At 46.7% G+C, this 21,852-nt stretch overlaps 2 protein-coding genes across 7 annotated transcripts in view; one reads left to right on the plus strand and one right to left on the minus strand.

Annotated features, from left to right (window-relative positions):
• Positions 1-1,773: 1,773 nt before the first annotated feature.
• Positions 1,774-6,181, minus strand: TRAPPC1 (trafficking protein particle complex subunit 1). 4 transcript variants are annotated; one of them, XM_088446130.1, is made up of 5 exons: positions 6,079-6,181; positions 5,190-5,288; positions 4,915-4,985; positions 4,338-4,476; positions 1,774-2,404 (listed from the first exon to the last, which is right to left on the minus strand). In XM_088446130.1, exons 2-5 carry the CDS (start codon positions 5,286-5,288, stop codon positions 2,276-2,278), a joined length of 438 nt encoding a protein of 145 aa, XP_088302256.1. In that variant the 5' UTR covers positions 6,079-6,181; the 3' UTR covers positions 1,774-2,275. The 4 variants fall into 4 exon arrangements, with proteins under 4 accessions (XP_088302256.1, XP_088302257.1, XP_088302258.1 ...); XM_088446131.1 differs by lacking the exon at positions 6,079-6,181 and adding an exon at positions 5,943-6,071; XM_088446132.1 differs by lacking the exon at positions 6,079-6,181 and adding an exon at positions 5,888-6,071.
• CNTROB (centrobin, centriole duplication and spindle assembly protein) overlaps positions 5,933-21,852 on the plus strand; it is a 137,292-nt gene continuing 121,372 nt past the window's right edge. For 2 of the 3 annotated variants that reach the window (XM_088446125.1, XM_088446128.1), the window contains exons 1-11: positions 6,823-6,859; positions 7,742-8,124; positions 8,540-8,627; positions 8,714-8,771; positions 9,055-9,205; positions 10,037-10,153; positions 10,708-10,824; positions 10,899-10,985; positions 11,107-11,313; positions 11,581-11,727; positions 11,984-12,117. In XM_088446125.1, the coding sequence (XP_088302251.1) occupies positions 7,756-8,124; positions 8,540-8,627; positions 8,714-8,771; positions 9,055-9,205; positions 10,037-10,153; positions 10,708-10,824; positions 10,899-10,985; positions 11,107-11,313; positions 11,581-11,727; positions 11,984-12,117 (1,475 nt within the window). In that variant the 5' untranslated portion in view covers positions 6,823-6,859; positions 7,742-7,755. Of the gene's footprint in view, positions 6,342-6,822; positions 6,860-7,741; positions 8,125-8,539; positions 8,628-8,713; positions 8,772-9,054; positions 9,206-10,036; positions 10,154-10,707; positions 10,825-10,898; positions 10,986-11,106; positions 11,314-11,580; positions 11,728-11,983; positions 12,118-21,852 lie in introns of those variants that run through there. The other variant, XM_088446126.1, reaches the window with a different exon arrangement.

The following is a 21,852-nucleotide window of genomic DNA, read 5'->3' on the forward strand; positions in this document are numbered from 1 at the left end:
CCACTCCCCCGTTTCCAGTGGGCTGCCCCTGTTACCACCCATAAACGGCTTCTCCTGTCACTCATTCAGCTGGGCTGTCTATGCTTGGCGAGCGAGAGTTTCCCCATCGCTCGTACCAGTTCGCGCACGCGCAATACGAAGCGTACGCATGCGCACATTTAAACACATAGCTTGCTGCGGGCGAGCGGGTCTGAATCAGGCCCTTAATTTGTAATGTATTATAGGTAAATACTGAATCTTTGTTGTAAACATAAATGTAATATTATTGGTATAATGTTTTAGATCCTGTTTATTTGCAGTTAAGCAATGTAATGTGCTTAACCTGAACCTGAAACTTCTCCCTCTCCCCTGATACTGTGAGACAAAGGAATTCCAGAATTGAGATAGTTTTGGCGGGGCCCTCTGGCCAATGAAGATCCAGTTGGCACACACAAAGAAGAGGGAACTGACCTATCCGACGTCGAGTATATACAGAATCCTGCCTGTATCCAATCATCTTATTCCCTAAGGACTATTTGAATGTGAACCTATAAATTGTACTGCAGTGACCGCTGGAAGTCAGTGCATTCAGAATTGAAGCCTTGTATTGATGACCAATCGCGCATGTGTATTGCAAGGGGGCGGTACGCTATTTATTTCTTTGTGCAAATAAATCCTTTGGACTTTGGAAATCCAAGTAAGCTGAGCAGACTTCACAATTTATCTTTGATAGCTGGTAGCAAATACACATATTCACTATCACCCCGCAGGGGAAGGCACAGATTAATAGTTCCCTTCTGTCTGTGTCACCCCGCAGGGGGAGGGATAGGCTCATAGCTCCCTTCTGTCTGTGTCACCCTGCAGGGGGAGGGACAGGCTCATAGCTCCCTTCTGTCTGTGTCACTCTGCAGGGGGAGGGACAGGCTCATAGCTCCGCTCTGTCTGAGTCACTGTTACCCTATAGGGGGAGGGACAGGGTCATAGCTCCCTTCTGTCTGTCACCCTGCAAGGGGAGGGACAGGCTCATAGCTCCCTTCTGTCTGTGTCTCACCCTGCAAGGGGAGGGACAGGCTCATAGCTCCCTTCTGTCTGTGTCACTATGTCACCCTGCAGGGGGAGGGACAGGCTCATAGCTCCCTTCTGTATGTGTCACCCTGCAGGGGGAGGGACAGGCTCATAGCTCTCTTCTGTGTCACCCTGCAGGGGGAGGGACAGGCTCATAGCTCCCTTCTGTCTGTGTCACTGTGTCACCCTGCAGGGGGAGGGACAGGCTCATAGCTCCCTTCTGTCTGTGTCACTATGTCACCCTGCAGGGGGAGGGACAGGCTCATAGCTCCCTTCTGTCTGTGTCACTGTGTCACCCTGCAGGGGGAGGGACAGGCTCATAGCTCCCTTCTGTCTGTGTCACTGTGTCACCCTGCAGGGGGAGGGACAGGCTCATAGCTCCCTTCTGTCTGTGTTACTGTCACCCTGCAGGGGGAGGGACAGGCTCATAGCTCCCTTCTGTCTGTGTCACCCTGCAGGGGGAGGGACAGGCTCATAGCTCCCTTCTGTCTGTGTCACTGTGTCACCCTGCAGGGGGAGGGACAGGCTCATAGCTCCCTTCTGTCTGTGTCACTGTGTCACCCTGCAGGGGGAGGGACAGGCTCATAGCTCCCTTCTGTCTGTGTTACTGTCACCCTGCAGGGGGAGGGACAGGCTCATAGCTCCCTTCTGTCTGTGTCACCCTGCAGGGGGAGGGACAGGCTCATAGCTCCCTTCTGTCTGTGTCACTGTGTCACCCTACAGGGGGAGGGACAGGCTCATAGCTCCCTTCTGTCCATTCCATGGTGCTCTACATTGTATAAAGTAACTGCACAAATAGTTATACATAACAAGCAATCCATTATTTTAAGTAGCTTTAATGGAGCATTTAACTACACAAACACAACTATATACATACGATTGCTGTGAGTTGCAGACTTACAGGTCCACGACCATCCAACCACATTCAGCTGTAACTATTCAAATGACTCTGCATGCAGAACAGAGGATTATTCTGCGGAGCAGATTAAGGTAGATAAAGCAAATGTTTCCATTCCAAACTTTGTTTAGTTCTCTATGTATATAGCAATAATAATATCCCAGAAGGTGTCGTCTGAGGTCTGGAAACATGACAGTGTAGGGTACAGGTGAAGACGTCGTTCCTCTGTTTCCATGGGATGCCTGCAGAACGCCAGTACGAAAACCTCCTGTGGAATTACAGCATCGCAGAGGACTGGAGGGGGTACAGGACACACCTGGGGGACGGCCAGGCTTAGCCAGCACGGGCCGAGAAGTACGGGAGACTGCGGATAAAACTGTCCAGTTTGCTTTTGAAAAGTTCACTCTGAATGGGCTCGTTGAGAGAGCAGAGGGAATTTTTAACCACATATTCTACATAAATCTAAGGAGGAGAGAAGGAGACAAGCGATTACTCTGCAGCCCAGAGAGGGTCTAAGCTCTCCAGCAAATAAGTGATTCTGGGAGGGAGATAAATGTTGTTCAATGTCTTTTTCATTAACTTTAAAGTACCCAATCTGTCCATTATCTCCCTTCAACTATTCCGAGACTTCCCCTGGCACATTTCGTAAGTAGCCCCCCATCAATCTTCAGTAGCGGGACGAAACTACCCATATGTGACGCGCTGCCTACAGATTCAAGCAAATTTATGTTTTTTATAAACAGAATTATTTAGTATTGTTCCCTATTTTTTTCATTATTACTTCCTTTAATTGCAAGTCTGTGTTACAACCTGCAGATGTCACTCTTGTTACTGCAGTCTATGACTAAAGCTGGGTACACCCCTTATGACGGTGCAACCCAGTGATGCGATGTAACGATATATCTTGTTGCCGTACACACTACACGACTGAGCAATGTATCGTGACAAGCTTCGTGTAACGGCACCGCCTCAACGATGGAATCGCGCCATCTCACGTGCAGCACAGGAGATGGGACAATTCAACGAACGATGTCTGGGAACGACAGAATGGGCATACACACTCTTAGATGTATATAATATATTGTTCCGAACAACGTCAGAACGATATATCGGACAATAGATCGTATAATATGTACCCAGTTTAAAAGCTCTTCACGGACAGCAAGATACCAAGGAACATCAGAATATAATCTCAGCTGCCTCTAATGAGGTGAATTGTAATATTTAGATTTCTTTTATAATCTCCTTTACTCAAGATGGAACTGTAGGGGCCAGAGTGAAATCCATTTGCCATAGGACCTTCCTTTGCCCACTAACCCATTAAACTTCGGTCAAGACTCCGGTCTCACTGAAACAAATTCACTTTAATGTTCACCTAATCTCACAAGGCTAAAACCATGTACTGTCAAAGGGCTATTTTTTACAAAGCACCAACTTTTATAAGCCATCGCCTCTCGGCGAGTTGGAGCTGGAAAGTTAAAGCGGCAATCACGTTACATGTAAAGCTTTACGCCAAATGCGAGTGCAGCTTTAAAATTTTACGCTCCAACCTCCCGACAAGGAGCGGCTTTTCATAAATATAGCCAAAAGTGAGAATATATAGGTAAAAGATTAAAATCAATAGTCGATCCTCTTTTCAATCATGTTGCAATAATGTAAACTTATTTTTACTTGTTTTGCTATTCTTATCTACTTTTTAGAAATGGTTTTAGTTTACGCTGTTTAATATATCATACTGTAGTTTGTTTTTTTTATTAAGTAACATCGTCTGCTAACCGAGGTCTCTTTTTACGATGAATACTGCGATCGAAGGTTATGCGACAACCACATTAGGACAGATCCTGTGTTTACACCTAAAGCGCGCAATTTTTACCCAAATACGTCGACACAAGGCAGCCTTTGAAAACATACCTAATACAGACTAAGGACCAGGAATACGGCTTTATGAAATATATAAGCGACACACTGAACTATGAGCCTCATTTATTAAGCAAAGCAACTGCAATAGCGATTATGCACGCAGTTCAACTACGATAGTAAGCTAATTGATTGCGATCGCAATGTCGCTGCTGCACTACATGAGGACGCCCACTTTACCTGACACACATCCGTAATGTTCAGCAAGACTGCGAAACCATCGGTACAATCGAGCACCGTCGCAGCCTCACGCACACTTACACAAGCCCTGACCTTACTCAGACATTGTTAACTTCCACGCACGCTATCAGGCCACAGGCTGCGTAGGGCATCGCAGTGGCAATTTACGCACGCCCATGCAACGGCGTTCAAACGCACTGGCACGCCTGCGTACGGCAATCTGTTAATGGATCGGACAATCAATAAAATGTGCCTATAATAGTGCTGCCCCCTTCCTCTGAACTGAATGGACTCATACCGTGCTGTAGATCTGATGTAGGACATCTCGCGTGCTTCCCACGCTAAGATCCGTGTTCATAACCATCTTCAGCCCGCTCGGCGTCTCATAGTAATGGAGCTTGTACTTGCTGGTTTGGAAAGAGAGGAAGCCATCTTTCCTATCGCCACGTGGTTAAAGAATAATAAGTTTGTAGCGCCCTCCACCCTTTCTGATGCCCACCATGCCAAAATTCCCAGTAACTAGCCACCATCCACACTCTAAGGGTAGGTACACACCTGCACGAGATATCGGCCCGATTTGGCAGATTTAGACAAATCGAGCATATTGTGTGTACGCCGATTTTAGCGCTCCCGCGGTCACATGCGATATCGTGTGATTGGCCGTGCTGCACAGCCAATCACATGATATCGCATGAGGCGCCATACTTATTAATGAAGGACGGGACAAGTGATCGTTCCCTCGTTCATTAAATCGTGCAGTGTTTACCGGCAATCATACGATGTCAAGGGTGAAGGCAAATCACCCTTAACATCGGCAGGATTGCAGGTCGTTTAGGTGTGTACCCAGCGTAACACAAGACATACGGAAAGGATACATGTCCACGGGGCTCATCTTACTGACGAAGGACCGGATGGAGTACAGCATCCCATACATCAGTTTGTACTCCTGGAAAGAGGAGAGAGGTGGGTAGAAGATACGTTGATGCATTGTGGAACAGGGATAGAAGATGAGGCAAAGAATACAGAAGACATCACACGTGGTGGAGGGAGGAGTAGAGGTGTGAATAGAAGAAATAGTGGTTAAAAACTAAAAAATAAATACAATATTGACATATCAGATCTATAGACATCCACGTGTCCATGAAGTCACCTCATCCTTGGAGATTCCGGCTTGCTTCCTGCGATTCCACTCGCTATAATGGAGGCAGATGCCATTCCGGTCAAATACGTACAGGTTGTGGATCGTCATCTGCGATGGGAAGGAAACGAACAGACGGGGAGTGGGGTGTTTAACAGGAAGAGAAGATAAGAGACGGCGGAGTTAAATGACACACGTAGCATCGCACACGCCGCATCCTGAACGCCACCTGGCTGGGACATAAAAAGCGTTGGCTTCGCCGACCATAGGGCGCTACCCTGACAGCGCGCCGCTCGCCTTTACAGAGCGCGGGCCGCCGTGTTCTGGGACGAGTCGGTGACTACGAGAACGCAGTCTGACGTCTCACGAGGAACGTCCTAAGACGGTGGTATGCTACGCAGAGCCTGATAAGAGTGCGGCCCTTCCTGCCCAGGCGACTGCAGATTGCAAGCTCTGCGGCCCACTTCGTAACTGCTTCAATCTCCCACACAATGCGCTGAGCTGTGAGTATACAGTGACACAGCTGGGGGGGGGGGGGGGGGGGGGGTGAGGCTATAAAATCCCTGTGGAACTACAAGTCCCAGGGTGCCAGGTGACGGCAGGGCATGCTGGGACTTGTAGTCCCTGTCTAACTCTGCCCTATAGATTGACGGTAAGGTAGATTTCTATTTAAGGCGTACATACAACAGGGATAACGATGCTGACCTCACCCTGCAGCGTCCAGTACCCAGCACTACCGGGATCACCAGTTACACCCGCCCATACCTTGGAGGAACGGCCGCCAGCCCCGTCACTAGTATGGGCATGCCAGGAGCCGACATGGCGGCCGGTGACCACGCGATAGGAGGGTAGTCACCCATGGTGTGGTGCACTCCTTCCCTAGAGGTGTATGCAGTCTCACCGTGCCCTCTCCGGCCTCCGGGTGTGGATGGAAGAGCGGACGGACGAGGGGGTCATGGAAGGGTTACAGGAAGGGAAGGGTGTACCAAGATGGCGGCTACACCCAGTACAGGCCCTACCCGCCGTTACCATGGTGACTAAACGAGCTGCCCGGGACGCAGGAAAGTGACGTCACACGGCGGCCCCAGGAGCGGGCTTCCCTTCTCATAATCATATATCATTCTATGTACTATCTGTATACACAGGCAGCTGCTCCCCTGTAATGTGAGTATATACAGTATATTATTATTCTATATACAGTGTGATATATACTATCTGTATACACAGGCAGCTGCTCCCCTGTAATGTGAGTATATACAGTATATTATTATTCTATATACAGTGTGATATATACTATCTGTATACACAGGCAGCTGCTCCCCTGTAATGTGAGTATATACAGTATATTATTATTCTATATACAGTGTGATATATACTATCTGTATACACAGGCAGCTGCTCCCCTGTAATGTGAGTATATACAGTATATTATTATTCTATATACAGTGTATTATATATAGCAGTGTATATATACTATCATCTGTATACACAGACAGCTGCTCCCCTGTAATGTGAGTATATACAGTACAATATTCTATATACAGTGTGATTTATATATAGCAGTATATGTACTATCTGTGTACACAGGCAGTTGCTCTCCTGTAATGTGGGTATATCCAGTGTATTATATATAGCAGTGTATATATACTATCTGTATACACAGGCAGCTGCTCCCCTGTAATGTGAATATATACAGTATATTATTATTCTATATACAGTGATATAAATATATAACTAACAGGGTTATCCCTGCGCTGTGGTTGGGTCCTCTCCTACCTGCTGGAGGTGACCGGTGATTCCTGCTAAATGTCTCAGAAAAAGTTTAAACAATGCAAAGAATTGTTGTCACCATGCTGGTATCTGGTATGAGTGTAGAGTCATTAGTATCTGCGTCTTGTCATTTTATATATAGAGCAAGGACGCTTCTTGTTAAAAAACCAACAATATTTAATGTACTTTATAATTAAAAATAAAATATATAAAAAATCAGGTGATTACAATCCTCCCGTGAACCTATCGAGCTGCCAAGTGGCAGCGTCCTGAATCCGTGCGCGCTGAAAGGGCTTCCGTAGAGATTCCGATCTCCAGCAGCAGTTCCTCTTGTTTCCTCTTGGCTGAATGTAGATAGTTGCTCCGTTGGTGGATTCTAGTGCAATGTGTAGGATTGGCATGAAGACCTCAATAGTCAGGATGCAAAGTTCGATGCATTTCGTTCCTGATGGTTGTTTTCAAGACTCCTGGCAACAGGAGTGAAATGCGTTGACTTTGCTTCCTAACTAATGATCTCTCCAATTGGTGTAATAAAGATATCCCCCCCCCCCCTATATTCAGTCTGGATCAGGCCCTTTATCCCCCTGTAAGCCACTAAAACGCTCATTCAGGCCACTAAAACTCATTCATGTCAAAAACAACAGCCATCCACGGTATTATATAGATGCATGTACATATGTCATTTTTGTGTCATGTTCTGTCTCCTATGTACGGCGCTAGAGAGCCCCTGTGGTGCCTTAATAAATATAAGAAAAATAATTATCGTAATGTCCTCCCTTTTTCTCGTTCTCCAGCTCTCTCTCATTTCATGGCTCTTCCTCATGCATTCTCTCTGCAGGATGCCTCCCTGCTCAGTGGCATAGAACCTCTCCTCCTGTCTTCTCCTACATCTCCTCGCCGTTCCCTCACCGATTCCTCCTCTCCTCCACCTGTCTTGTTCTCCCCTTCCGCCCCCTCCCTCAGGCGCTCATTCTCATCCGCGGTAACGGCTCAGCTCTACGCCTCTCTGAGACGCAGCCGGGAAGTGGACTTGGAGGAGGCTGAGAAGCTTCAGAGGACCTCCGACTCAGGCCTGCAGGTATCAGCCGGAGGTTCTGCCATGACCTCAGAGGTGGATGATCTGGCTGATGAGATGGCGAGGAGGCTGCAGGAGGGCGTGGACGCATCTGGACCAAAGGTTAGTAATGGCATCATTCCCAACCTGTATGTATCATGGCATGTCAGCTACTGTTGTAAGCAGGTTACCCCAAATCTATAAATGTGGCAGATATGAGACAACAACCTTGAGTACCTAAAATGATATACACATACTGGATATCTTCTAGTCGGGAGAATTGGCTTATTTGGTTTTAGGGTAAGGTTCCAAAACATGCGGCAAGACGCGTTCTGGCCACAGAGATATTGTTTATCCCTGGTAATGCATATTTCTGGCCACTAATGTTGAAATCGGGACAAAGATAACAACTGGCAGGCAATGGAAAGCTGATTCCACGTTTCCATCCAGTGCCCGTCAGCCAGCCAGCTATATGATATGTGTGTATGTGGCCAGCATAATGCCGGTACGTGTGATACATGAGTGTTTTACGCCACAGGAACCGTCTCCCTACATCTCCCAGATGGAGTCATTGCGATGTCACCTGAAGAATATGCTGACGCTCGGCAACGCAGCGACCTTACGCGGTGAGCGATGAGTGTTTTGTGTGTATGGCAGCCATAGGGAGAGCCATAAGTGCAATGGTAGGTTCTCACACAATGTCGTCTTGCAGGAGACGGATCTGAAAAGATACTGGAGCAACAAAGTGACAGCACGAGCACCCTGCTGAAGTATGTGACACCCCGTACAATGAGCACCCTGACTCTAACTAGATGTGACCTTTGCTTATCATCAGACTTGGAGACACAGAGTGCTCCTAGAGGTTTACTTTAATACACTAAAACAGCAGCATGTTATATATATGTCTCGGGTACAAAGAGCAGGACGATGCTGCTGGTAGTGTGAGAAGACAGACGTTTCAGTGTTTTCATAACATTAATCCTCAGGGAGGAAAATGTGACTATATAGCAGGGGATTCTCTTTATGTATGTTTTTCCTCTCTCTATTTCTTAGTGCTTATCCTGGGCAGGACCTGTCGCCTCCATTGTCTCTCACTGGCCTGGAGGGTCTCTTCCCTCGTTATTCCACCCTGTACAATGCGGCCCCCTCTCTGCCTGACCTGCATTTAAGAGATGCCCTTGAGAAAGAGACTACACGACGCAAGGTACCCGGGGCCATTATATCTCATTTCTTACCACCAGTGATATGTACATGGTGATGTGTCTTATCCTTCCTCTATTCTGTCTCTCCCCATCTTTATTCATGTCCCTTCTCTGCATTCATATTTTCTTTCTTTCTTTCTGTCTCTTTCTTTTTTTTTTTCTTTCTTTTTTTCTTTTCTTTCTGTCTTTTTCTTTCTTTCTTTCTTTTTCTTTCTTTCTTTTTCTTTCTGTCTTTTTCTGTCTGTCTGTCCTTTCTTTCTTTCTGTCCTTTCTTTCTTTCTGTCCTTTCTTTCTTTCTGTCTTTTTCTTTCTTTCTTTCTCTTTCTTTCTTTCTTTCTTTCTTTCTTTCTTTTTCTTTCTGTCTTTTTCTGTCTGTCCGTCCTTTCTTTCTTTCTGTCTTTTTCTTTCTTTCTTTCTTTCTTTTTCTTTCTGTCTTTTTCTGTCTGTCTTTTTCTGTCTGTCCGTCCTTTCTTTCTTTCTGTCCTTTCTTTCTGTCCTTTCTTTCTTTCTGTCTTTTTCTTTCTTCTTTTTCTTTGGTCTACATTCTGTCGCTCTCGCTCCCTCCCTTGCTGCTGCACTCTTTCTTTTTCCCCCGTGCTCTCGCTCTCTCTCTCCACCCCCCTCACCTCTCCCTCCCTGGTTCTGTCATCTGTGATGACTGGATCAGCTGTTAAGCCTCCGTGCCGACAATCCTGTTAATGCTTCACATGGGGGCAGCTTGAATTAAATCCATTCAGTTCTCTGCTAATTACTTTAGATCCACCCCTCCCCAATGAAGAGGGTGTCCCTAGCTGGACACATTACAATGGCATTCTGTACCTCTCTCCCACCAGCACCTGGAGAGACACATCCAGAAGCTACAGAACGAGATGCTGGAATTACAGCAGAGAGTGTCGGTGACCGTGGCAGCCGACCGCAGGAAGGACGCCATGATCCAGCAGCTGGACCAGGTGATCGTGCAGCTTCATATCTCACTGTGACTTTGTAAATGTTCAGCCTGCAGCCACATGGTGACATAGGGAGCAGCTTTACTTCCAGGCCATGACTGATGACGAGCTTCTGCAGAAGGGAACATGCCTAACGTACGTAGTGTTACTGTGTCACCTGCGTGGAGTTCATGGCAGCCATTTTGTGACTGAACCAGTGTTTAGCCAATTAAGTCGCTGGCAGCTAGTGACATCGCTGTCCCTCGAACATTGGCTCGGCCCACAAAATGGCTGAATCCAGAGGGCAGGGGACGTCCTCCTCCACAGCTTTCTACCTTTCAGTTTTTATTGGTGTGGACAAGTGTTTGGCGCCAGAAGGCAGCATATAGTAGCATGGGTCAGCGTATGATCTCACCGTACAGTATTTATGATTCAAACAATGTACTGATACTACAGGCCTGGATATCGGTGACACTGAATATGTGAAACCTAGTTTGTATTTAGTTGTGTAAGATAATGGCTGTATACAACTGAATCCTCCCTGGTGGCACTTCATGCAAAGACTGTTCCCCCCTCAGACCCTGGCCCTGGTGGTGGGTGGCTGGAAGCAGCAGGAGCAGCAGAGAGATGAGACCATGCGCCACCTGAAACGAGAGAGGGAGGACGCAGAACAGGCCAGATCCAAAGACCAAGAGGTGAGTGAGGGTCCCGCTGTCTGGGGAGAGACCCCACTCTCACTCTGTATCAATCCTTCTTCTTTCTCCTCCAGACTCTGACTCAGGCGCGGGAAGAGCTGGCCCAGGCTATGGAGTCTCTGGCGACAGAGAGCCAGGCAGCGGAGGAGCGGCAGAGGCTGGTAAGTGGTCGGGGCGACCCTTCGGGGACATCGCCCCTCCCCCCCTTGATACGGCCGGGTTAGAGCCGTTTCCACTGCAAAACTTGTACCGAATCAGACGGACGGATCTTTTTCCATGCAGGTGGAGGAGCAGGCCGCTCGAGCGTCTCGACTCCAGGCAGAACGTGAGGCCGAGGAGGAGGCCGGGGCAGAGCAGCGGAGGGAGCTGGAGTCTCTACGCTGCCGAATGGCGGAGCAGCAGAGAACCTGGGAGGAGAGCGAGCGAGAGCTGCAGGAAGAGAGCAGGCGAGTGCAGGAGGAGGGGAGGAGAGAGCTGGAGAAGGAGAAGGTGAGAAAGTAGCTAAGTAGTAATGTGTCTCCATCGTCCAGGTCCATGATCTCTCTAGAGTAAGCCCTGGCAGCCTGTGACACTGCAGAGCTCCGATGATTGCTCGCTGTTTGGTGCTTTGATAACTGATTTTATGTTGCACATTATGGGACTTGTAGTTCCACACTAGCTGGAGAGACACCGGTTGCCCAAATGCACTCCAGGGCCATATGCTGACTTTGTTCTCACTACGTAAAGGTTACAACCTCCTCCTCTACCTCCCCGCAGGCTGTGACTCAGCAGGAGAGCCAGAAATCCCAGCAGTGGCAGCTGGCCCTCTCCTCCCTGCAGGGAGAAGTCCTCCGCTTGGAGCGGGAATTGCAGGCATCGTACAGGGAGAGAGACACTCTGCAGATGGAGCTCAACTTAGAGAAGGTAACAGGCAATCGGGATTATTCTCCCTCATGACACTAAATTGGCTAAATACAGGACCGGACTATAGGAATGCATAATACGTGACATCCAGCCCGATCATTTCCTCAGACCCATGAGGTCACCCCTGGCTGTTGTACAAGGTGGTACGGGGCAAGCACTGGTAGGCCTCCTAATACTCCGGTCACTGACCTGCCCTAGTGGGTGCTGCTAGCCCGGGTTTCCACTTTCTTTCATTTGTTATGTCCTCTCTGTGCAGGCACGGAACGAGTCGGAGAAGGTGCGGCTGGAGAGCGAGCACAAGATGCGACTGGAAGAGACGGTCACAGAGCGGCTGACGGCTCTGCACGAGGAAAGCGCTCAGCACTTGTGCACAGTTAGAGAACAGCACAGGTATGGGGCAGCAGAACCAGAGGCGGGGGTGACGGAAACCCGCATAGTAGCCTGAAAAGTGTATGAGTGTCATAGGGAGCAGTGACAGGAAGGACTATACATGTGTATGAGTGTCATAGGGAGCAGTGACAGGAAGGACTATACATGTGTATGAGTGTCATAGGGGGCAGAGTGTCAGGAAGGACTATACATGTGTATGAGTGTCATAGGGAGCAGAGTGACAGGAAGGACTATACATGTGTATGAGTGTCATAGGGAGCAGTGACAGGAAGGACTAAAAATGTGTATTAGTATCATAGGGAGCAGTGACAGGAAGGACTATACATGTGTATGAGTGTCATAGGGAGCAGTGACAGGAAGGACTATACATGTGTATCATAGGGAGCAGTGACAGGTAGGACTATACATGTGTATGAGTGTCATAGGGAGCAGTGACAGGAAGGACTATACATGTGTATGAGTGTCATAGGGAGCAGTGACAGGAAGGACTATACATGTGTATGAGTGTCATAGGGAGCAGTGACAGGAAGGACTATACATGTGTATCATAGGGAGCAGTGACAGGAAGGATTATACATGTGTATTAGTATCATAGGGAGCAGTGACAGGAAGGACTATACATGTGTATTAGTGTCATAGGGAGCAGTGACAGGAAGCACTATACATGTGTATTAGTGTCATAGGGAGCAATGACGGGAAGGACTATACATGTGTATGAGTGTCATAGGGAGCAGAGTGACGGGAAGGACTGTACATGTTATGAGTGTCATAGGGAGCAGTGACTGGAAGGACTATACATGTGTATGAGTGTCTTAGGGAGCAGTGACAGGAAGGACTATACATGTGTATCATAGGGAGCAGTGACAGGAAGGACTATACATGTGTATTAGTATCATAGGGAGCAGTGACAGGAAGGACTATACATGTGTATGAGTGTCATGGGGAGCAGTGACAGGAAGGACTATACATGTGTATTAGTGTCATAGGGAGCAATGACAGGAAGGACTGTACATGTGTATGAGTGTCATAGGGAGCAGAGTAACAGGAAGGACTATACATGTGTATGAGTGTCATAGGGAGCAGTGACAGGAGGGACTGTACATGTGTATTAGTGTCTTAGGGAGCAATGACAGGAAGGACTGTAAATGTGTATGAGTGTCATAGGGAGCAGAGTGACAGGAAGGACTATACATGTGTATTAGTATCGTAGGGAGCAGTGACAGGAAGGACTATACATGTGTATGAGTGTCATAGGGAGCAGTGACAGGAAGGACTATACATGTGTATTAGTGTCATAGGGAGCAATGACAGGAAGGACTATACATGTGTATTAGTGTCATAGGGAGCAGTGACAGGAAGGACTGTACATGTGTATGAGTGTCATAGGGAGCAGTGACGGGAAGGACCGTACATGTGTATTATTGTCATAGGGAGCAGTGACAGGTAGGACTATACATGTGTATGAGTGTCATAGGGAGCAGTGACAGGAAGGACTATACATGTGTATGAGTGTCATAGGGAGCAGTGACAGGAAGGACTATACATGTGTATGAGTGTCATAGGGAGCAGTGACAGGAAGGACTATACATGTGTATGAGTGTCATAGGGGGCATAGTGACAGGAAGGACTATACATGTGTATGAGTGTCATAGGGAGCAGTGACAGGAAGGACTATAAATGTGTATTAGTATCATAGGGAGCAGTGACAGGAAGGACTGTACATGTGTATGAGTGTCATAGGGGGCATAGTGACAGGAAGGACTATACATGTATATGAGTGTCATAGGTTGCACTGACAGGAAGGACTATACATGTGTATGAGTGTCATAGGGAGCAGTGACAGGAAGAACTATACATGTGTATGAGTGTCATAGGGAGCAGTGACAGGAAGGACTATACATGTGTATCATAGGGAGCAGTGACAGGTAGGACTATACATGTGTATGAGTGTCATAGGGAGCAGTGACAGGAAGGACTAGACATGTGTATTAGTGTCATAGGGAGCAGTGACAGGAAGGACTATACATGTGTATTAGTGTCATAGGGAGCAATGACAGGAAGGACTGTACATGTGTATGAGTGTCATAGGGAGCAGTGACAGGAAGGACTGTACATATGTATGAGTGTCATAGGAAGCAGAGTGAGAGGAAGGACTATACATGTGTATGAGTGTCATAGGGAGCAGTGACAGGAAGGACTATACATGTGTATTAGTGTCATAGGGAGCAGTCACAGGAAGGACTATACATGTGTATGAGTGTCATAGGGAGCAGAGTGACAGGAAGGACTATACATGTGTATTAGTGTCATAGGGAGCAGTGACTGGAAGGACTATACATGTGTATGAGTGTCATAGGGAGCAGAGTGACAGGAAGGACTATACATGTGTATGAGTGTCATAGGGAGCAGTGACAGGAAGGACTGTACATGTGTATTAGTGTCATAGGGAGCAGTGACAGGAAGGACTATACATGTGTATCATAGGGAGCAGTGACAGGAAGGATTATACATGTGTATTAGTATCATAGGGAGCAGTGACAGGAAGGACTATACATGTGTATGAGTGTCATAGGGAGCAGTGACAGGAAGGGCTATACATGTGTATTAGTGTCAAAGGTAGCAATGACAGGAAGGACTGTACATGTGTATGAGTGTCATAGGGAGCAGAGTGACAGGAAGGACTATACATGTGTATTAGTGTCTTAGGGAGCAATGACAGGAAGGACTATACATGTGTATTAGTGTCATAGGGAGCAGTGACAGGAAGGACTGTACATGTGTATGAGTGTCATAGGGAGAAGTGACGGGAAGGACTATACATGTGTATTAGTGTCATAGGGAGCACAGTGACAGACAGGAATATACATGTGTATGAGTGTCATAGGGAGCAGTGACAGGAAGGACTATCAATGTGTATGAGTGTCATAGGGAGCAGTGACAGGAAGGACTATACATGTGTATTAGTGTCATAGGGAGCAGTGACAGGAAGGACTGTACATGTGTATTAGTGTCATAGGCAGCAGAGTGACAGGACGGACTATACATGTGTATCATAGGGAGCAGTGACAGGAAGGACTATACATGTGTATGAGTGTCATAGGGAGCAGTGACAGGAAGGACTATACATGTGTATTAGTGTCATAGGGAGCAGTGACAGGAAGGACTATACATGTGTATTAGTGTCATAGGGAGCAATGACAGGAAGGACTATACATGTGTATGAGTGTCATAGGGAGCAGTGACAGGAAGGACTATACATGTGTATGAGTGTCATAGGGAGCAGTGACAGGAAGGACTATACATGTGTATCATAGGGAGCAGTGACAGGAAGGACTATACATGTGTATGAGTGTCATAGGGAGCAGAGTGACGGGAAGGACTGTACATGTATATGAGTGTCATAGGGAGCAGTGACTGGAAGGACTATACATGTGTATGAGTGTCTTACGGAGCAGTGACAGGAAGGACTATACATGTGTATCATAGGGAGCAGTGACAGGAAGGACTATACATGTGTATTAGTATCATAGGGAGCAATGACAGGAAGGACTATACATGTGTATGAGTGTCATAGGGAGCAGTGACAGGAAGGACTATACATGTGTATGAGTGGCATAGGGAGCAGTGACAGGAAGGACTGTACATGTGTATGAGTGTCATAGGGAGCAGTGATGGGAAGGACTATACATGTGTATTATTGTCATAGGGAGCAGTGACAGGTAGGACTATACATGTGTATGAGTGTCATAGGGAGCAGTGACAGGAAGGACTATACATGTGTATGAGTGTCATAGGGAGCAGTGACAGGAAGGACTATACATGTGTATTAGTGTCATAGGGAGCAATGACAGGAAGGACTGTACATGTGTATGAGTGTCATAGGGAGCAGAGTGACAGGAAGGACTGTACATGTGTATGAGTGTCATAGGGAGCAGTGACAGGAGGGACTGTACATGTGTATTAGTGTCTTAGGGAGCAATGACAGGAAGGACTATACATGTGTATTAGTGTCATAGGGTGCAGTGACAGGAAGGGACTGTACTTGTGTATGAGTGTCATAGGGAGCAGTGACAGGAATGACTATACATGTGTATGAGTGACATAGGGAGCAGTGACAGGAAGGACTATACATGTATATTAGTGTCATAGGGAGCAGAGTGACGGGAAGGACTATACATGTGTATGAGTGACATAGGGAGCAGTGACAGGAAGGACTATACATGTGTATTAGTGTCTTAGGGAGCAGTGACAGGAAGGACTATACATGTGTATGAGTGTCATAGGGAGCAGTGACAGGAAGGACTGTACATGTGTATTAGTGTCATAGGGAGCAGAGTGACAGGAGGACTATACATGTGTATGAGTGTCATAGGGAGCAGAGTGACAGGACGGACTATACATGTGTATGAGTGTCATAGGGAGCAGTGACAGGAAGGACTATACATGTGTATGAGTGTCATAGGGAGCAGTGACAGGAAGGACTATACATGTGTATTAGTGTCATAGGGAGCAATGACAGGAAGGACTGTACATGTGTATGAGTGTCATAGGGAGCAGAGTGACAGGAAGGACTATACATGTGTATGAGTGTCATAGGGAGCAGAGTGACGGGAAGGACTGTACATGTGTATGAGTGTCATAGGGAGCAGTGACTGGAAGGACTATACATGTGTATGAGTGTCTTAGGGAGCAGTGACAGGAAGGACTATACATGTGTATCATATCGAGCAGTGACAGGATGGACTATACATGTGTATTAGTATCATAGGGAGCAAAGACAGGAAGGACTATACATGTGTATGAGTGTCATAGGGAGCAGTGACAGGAAGGACTATACATGTGTATTAATGTCATAGGGAGCAGTGACAGGAAGGGACTGTACTTGTGTATGAGTGTCATAGGGAGCAGTGACAGGAAGGACTATACATGTGTATGAGTGACATAGGGAGCAGTGACAGGAAGGACTATACATGTGTATTAGTGTCATAGTTAGCAGAGTGACGGGAAGGACTATACATGTGTATGAGTGACATAGGGAGCAGTGACAGGAAGGACTATACATGTGTATTAGTGTCATAGGGAGCAGAGTGACAGGAGGGACTGTACATGTGTATTAGTGTCTTAGGGAGCAGTGACCGTAAGGACTATACATGTGTATTAGTGTCATAGGGAGCAGTGACAGGAAGGACTGTACATGTGTATTAGTGTCATAGGGAGCAGAGTGACAGGAATACTATACATGTGTATGAGTGACATAGGGAGCAGAGTGACAGGACGGACGTTACATGTGTATGAGTGTCATAGGGAGCAGTGACAGGAAGGATTATACATGTGTATGCGTGTCATAGGGAGCAGTGACAGGAAGGATTATACATGTGTATTAGTGTCATAGGGAGCAGTGACAGGAAGGACTATACATGTGTATGAGTGTCATAGGGAGCAGAGTGACAGGAGGAACTATACATGTGTATGAGTGTCTTAGGGAGCAGAGTGACAGGAGGGACTGTACATGTGTATTAGTGTCTTAGGGAGCAGTGACAGGAAGGACTATACATGTGTATGAGTGTCATAGGGAGCAGTGACAGGAGGGACTATACATGTGTATGAGTGTCATAGGGAGCAGTGACTGGAAGGACTATACATGTGTATGAGTGTCTTAGGGAGCAGTGACAGGAAGGATTATACATGTGTATCATAGGGAGCAGTGACAGGAAGGACAATACTTGTGTATTAGTATCATAGGGAGCAATGACAGGAAGGACTATACATGTGTATGAGTGTCATATGGAGCAGTGACAGGAAGGACTATACATGTGTATGAATGTCATAGGGAGCAGTGACAGGAAGGACTATACATGTTAATCATAGGGAGCAGTGACTGGAAGGACTATACATGTGTATGAGTGTCATAGGGAGCAGTGACAGGAAGGACTGTACATGTGTATTAGTGTCATAGGGAGCAGTGACAGGAAGGACTATACATGTGTATTAGTGTCATAGGGAGCAATGACAGGAAGGACTGTACATGTGTATGAGTGTCATAGGCAGCAGAGTGACAGGACGGACTATACATGTGTATCATAGGGAGCAGTGACAGGAAGGACTATACATGTGTATGAGTGTCATAGGGAGCAGTGACAGGAAGGACTATACATGTGTATGAGTGTCATAGGGAGCAGAGTGACGGGAAGGACTGTACATGTATAAGAGTGTCATAGGGAGCAGTGACTGGAAGGACTATACATGTGTATGAGTGTCTTAGGGAGCAGTGACAGGAAGGACTATACATGTGTATCATAGGGAGCAGTGACAGGAAGGACTATACATGTGTATGAGTGTCATAGGGAGCAGTGACAGGAAGGACTATACATGTGTATTAGTGTCATAGGGAGCAATGACAGGAAGGACTGTACATGTGTATTAGTGTCTTAGGGAGCAGTGACAGGAAGGACTATACATGTGTATGAGTGTCATAGGGAGCAGTGACTGGAAGGACTATACATGTGTATGAGTGTCTTAGGGAGCAGTGACAGGAAGGACTATACATGTGTATCATAGGGAGCAGTGACAGGAAGGACTATACATGTGTATTAGTGTCATAGGGAGCAGAGTGACGGGAAGGACTATACATGTGTATTAGTGTGATAGGGAGCAATGACAGGAAGGACTGTACATGTGTATGAGTGTCATAGGGAGCAGAGTGACGGGAAGGACTATACATGTTTATGAGTGTCATAGGGAGCAGAGTGACAGGACGGACTATACATGTGTATCATAGGGAGCAGTGACAGGAAGGACTATACATGTGTATGAGTGTCATATGGAGCAGTGACAGGAAGGACTATACATGTATATGAGTGTCATAGGGAGCAGTGACTGGAAGGACTATACATGTGTATGAGTGTCTTAGGGAGCAGTGACAGGAAGGACTATACATGTGTATCATAGGGAGCAGTGACAGGAAGGACTATACATGTGTATTAGTATCATAGGGAGCAATGACAGGAAGGACTATACATGTGTATGAGTGTCATAGGGAGCAGTGACAGGAAGGACTATACATGTGTATGAGTGTCATAGGGAGCAGTGACAGGAAGGACTGTACATGTGTATGAGTGTCATAGGGAGCAGTGATGGGAAGGACTATACATGTGTATTATTGTCATAGGGAGCAGTGACAGGTAGGACTATACATGTGTATGAGTGTCATAGGGAGCAGTGACAGGAAGGACTATACATGTGTATGAGTGTCATAGGGAGCAGTGACAGGAAGGACTATACATGTGTATTAGTGTCATAGGGAGCAATGACAGGAAGGAATGTACATGTGTATGAGTGTCATGGGGAGCAGAGTGACAGGAAGGACTGGACATGTGTATTAGTGTCTTAGGGAGCAATGACAGGAAGGACTATACAAGTGTATTAGTGTCATAGGGTGCAGTGACAGGAAGGGACTGTACTTGTGTATGAGTGTCATAGGGAGCAGTGACAGGAAGGACTATACATGTGTATGAGTGACATAGGGAGCAGTGACAGGAAGGACTATACATGTGTATTAGTGTCATAGGGAGCAGAGTGACAGGAGGGACTGTACATGTGTATTAGTGTCTTAGGGAGCAGTGACAGGAAGGACTATACATGTGTATTAGTGTCATAGGGAGCAGTGACAGGAAGGACTGTACATGTGTATTAGTGTCATAGGGAGCAGAGTGACAGGACGTACTATACATGTGTATGAGTGTCATAGGGAGCAGTGACAGGAAGGGACTGTACTTGTGTATGAGTGTCATAGGGAGCAGTCACAGGAAGGACTATACATGTGTATGAGTGACATAGGGAGCAGTGACAGGAAGGACTATACATGTGTATTAGTGTCATAGTTAGCAGAGTGACGGGAAGGACTATACATGTGTATGAGTGACATAGGGAGCAGTGACAGGAAGGACTATACATGTGTATTAGTGTCATAGGGAGCAGAGTGACAGGAGGGACTGTACATGTGTATTAGTGTCTTAGGGAGCAGTGACCGTAAGGACTATACATGTGTATTAGTGTCATAGGGAGCAGAGTGACGGGAAGGACTGTACATGTGTATGAGTGTCTTAGGGAGCAGTGACAGGAAGGACTATACATGTGTATCATAGGGAGCAGTGACAGGAAGGACTATACATGTGTATTAGTATCATAGGGAGCAATGACAGGAAGGACTATACATGTGTATGAGTGTCATAGGGAGCAGTGACAGGAAGGACTATACATGTGTATGAGTGTCATAGGGAGCAATGACAGGAAGGACTGTACATGTGTATGAGTGTCATAGGGAGCAGAGTGACAGGAAGGACTATACATGTGTATGAGTGTCATAGGGAGCAGTGACAGGAAGGGACTGTACTTGTGTATGAGTGTCATAGGGAGCAGTCACAGGAAGGACTATACATGTGTATGAGTGACATAGGGAGCAGTGACAGGAAGGACTATACATGTGTATTAGTGTCATAGGGAGCAGAGTGACAGGAGGGACTGTACATGTGTATTAGTGTCTTAGGGAGCAGTGACCGTAAGGACTATACATGTGTATTAGTGTCATAGGGAGCAGAGTGACGGGAAGGACTGTACATGTGTATGAGTGTCATAGGGAGCAGAGTGACGGGAAGGACTGTACATGTGTATGAGTGACATAGGGAGCAGTGACAGGAAGGACTATACATGTGTATTAGTGTCATAGGGAGCAGAGTGACAGGAGGGACTGTACATGTGTATTAGTGTCTTAGGGAGCAGTGACCGTAAGGACTATACATGTGTATTAGTGTCATAGGGAGCAGAGTGACGGGAAGGACTGTACATGTGTATGAGTGTCTTAGGGAGCAGTGACAGGAAGGACTATACATGTGTATTAGTATCATAGGGAGCAATGACAGGAAGGACTATACATGTGTATGAGTGTCATAGGGAGCAGTGACAGGAAGGACTATACATGTGTATGAGTGTCATAGGGAGCAATGACAGGAAGGACTGTACATGTGTATGAGTGTCATAGGGAGCAGAGTGACAGGAAGGACTATACATGTGTATGAGTGTCATAGGGAGCAGTGACAGGAAGGGACTGTACTTGTGTATGAGTGTCATAGGGAGCAGTCACAGGAAGGACTATACATGTGTATGAGTGACATAGGGAGCAGTGACAGGAAGGACTATACATGTGTATTAGTGTCATAGTTAGCAGAGTGACGGGAAGGACTATACATGTGTATGAGTGACATAGGGAGCAGTGACAGGAAGGACTATACATGTGTATTAGTGTCATAGGGAGCAGAGTGACAGGAGGGACTGTACATGTGTATTAGTGTCTTAGGGAGCAGTGACCGTAAGGACTATACATGTGTATTAGTGTCATAGGGAGCAGTGACAGGAAGGACTGTACATGTGTATTAGTGTCATAGGGAGCCGAGTGACAGGAGGACTATACATGTGTATGAGTGACATAGGGAGCAGAGTGACAGGACGGACTATACATGTGTATGAGTGTCATAGGGAGCAGTGACAGGAAGGATTATACATGTGTATGCGTGTCATAGGGAGCAGTGACAGGAAGGATTATACATGTGTATGAGTGTCATAGGGAGCAGAGTGACAGGAGGAACTATACATGTGTATGAGTGTCTTAGGGAGCAGAGTGACAGGAGGGACTGTACATGTGTATTAGTGTCATAGGGAGCAGTGACAGGGAGGACTATA

Source organism: Taudactylus pleione, unplaced genomic scaffold (assembly GCF_031769625.1).
Source record: "Taudactylus pleione unplaced genomic scaffold, aTauple2 ptg000393l, whole genome shotgun sequence".
NCBI classification, from domain to species: domain Eukaryota; kingdom Metazoa; phylum Chordata; class Amphibia; order Anura; family Myobatrachidae; genus Taudactylus; species Taudactylus pleione.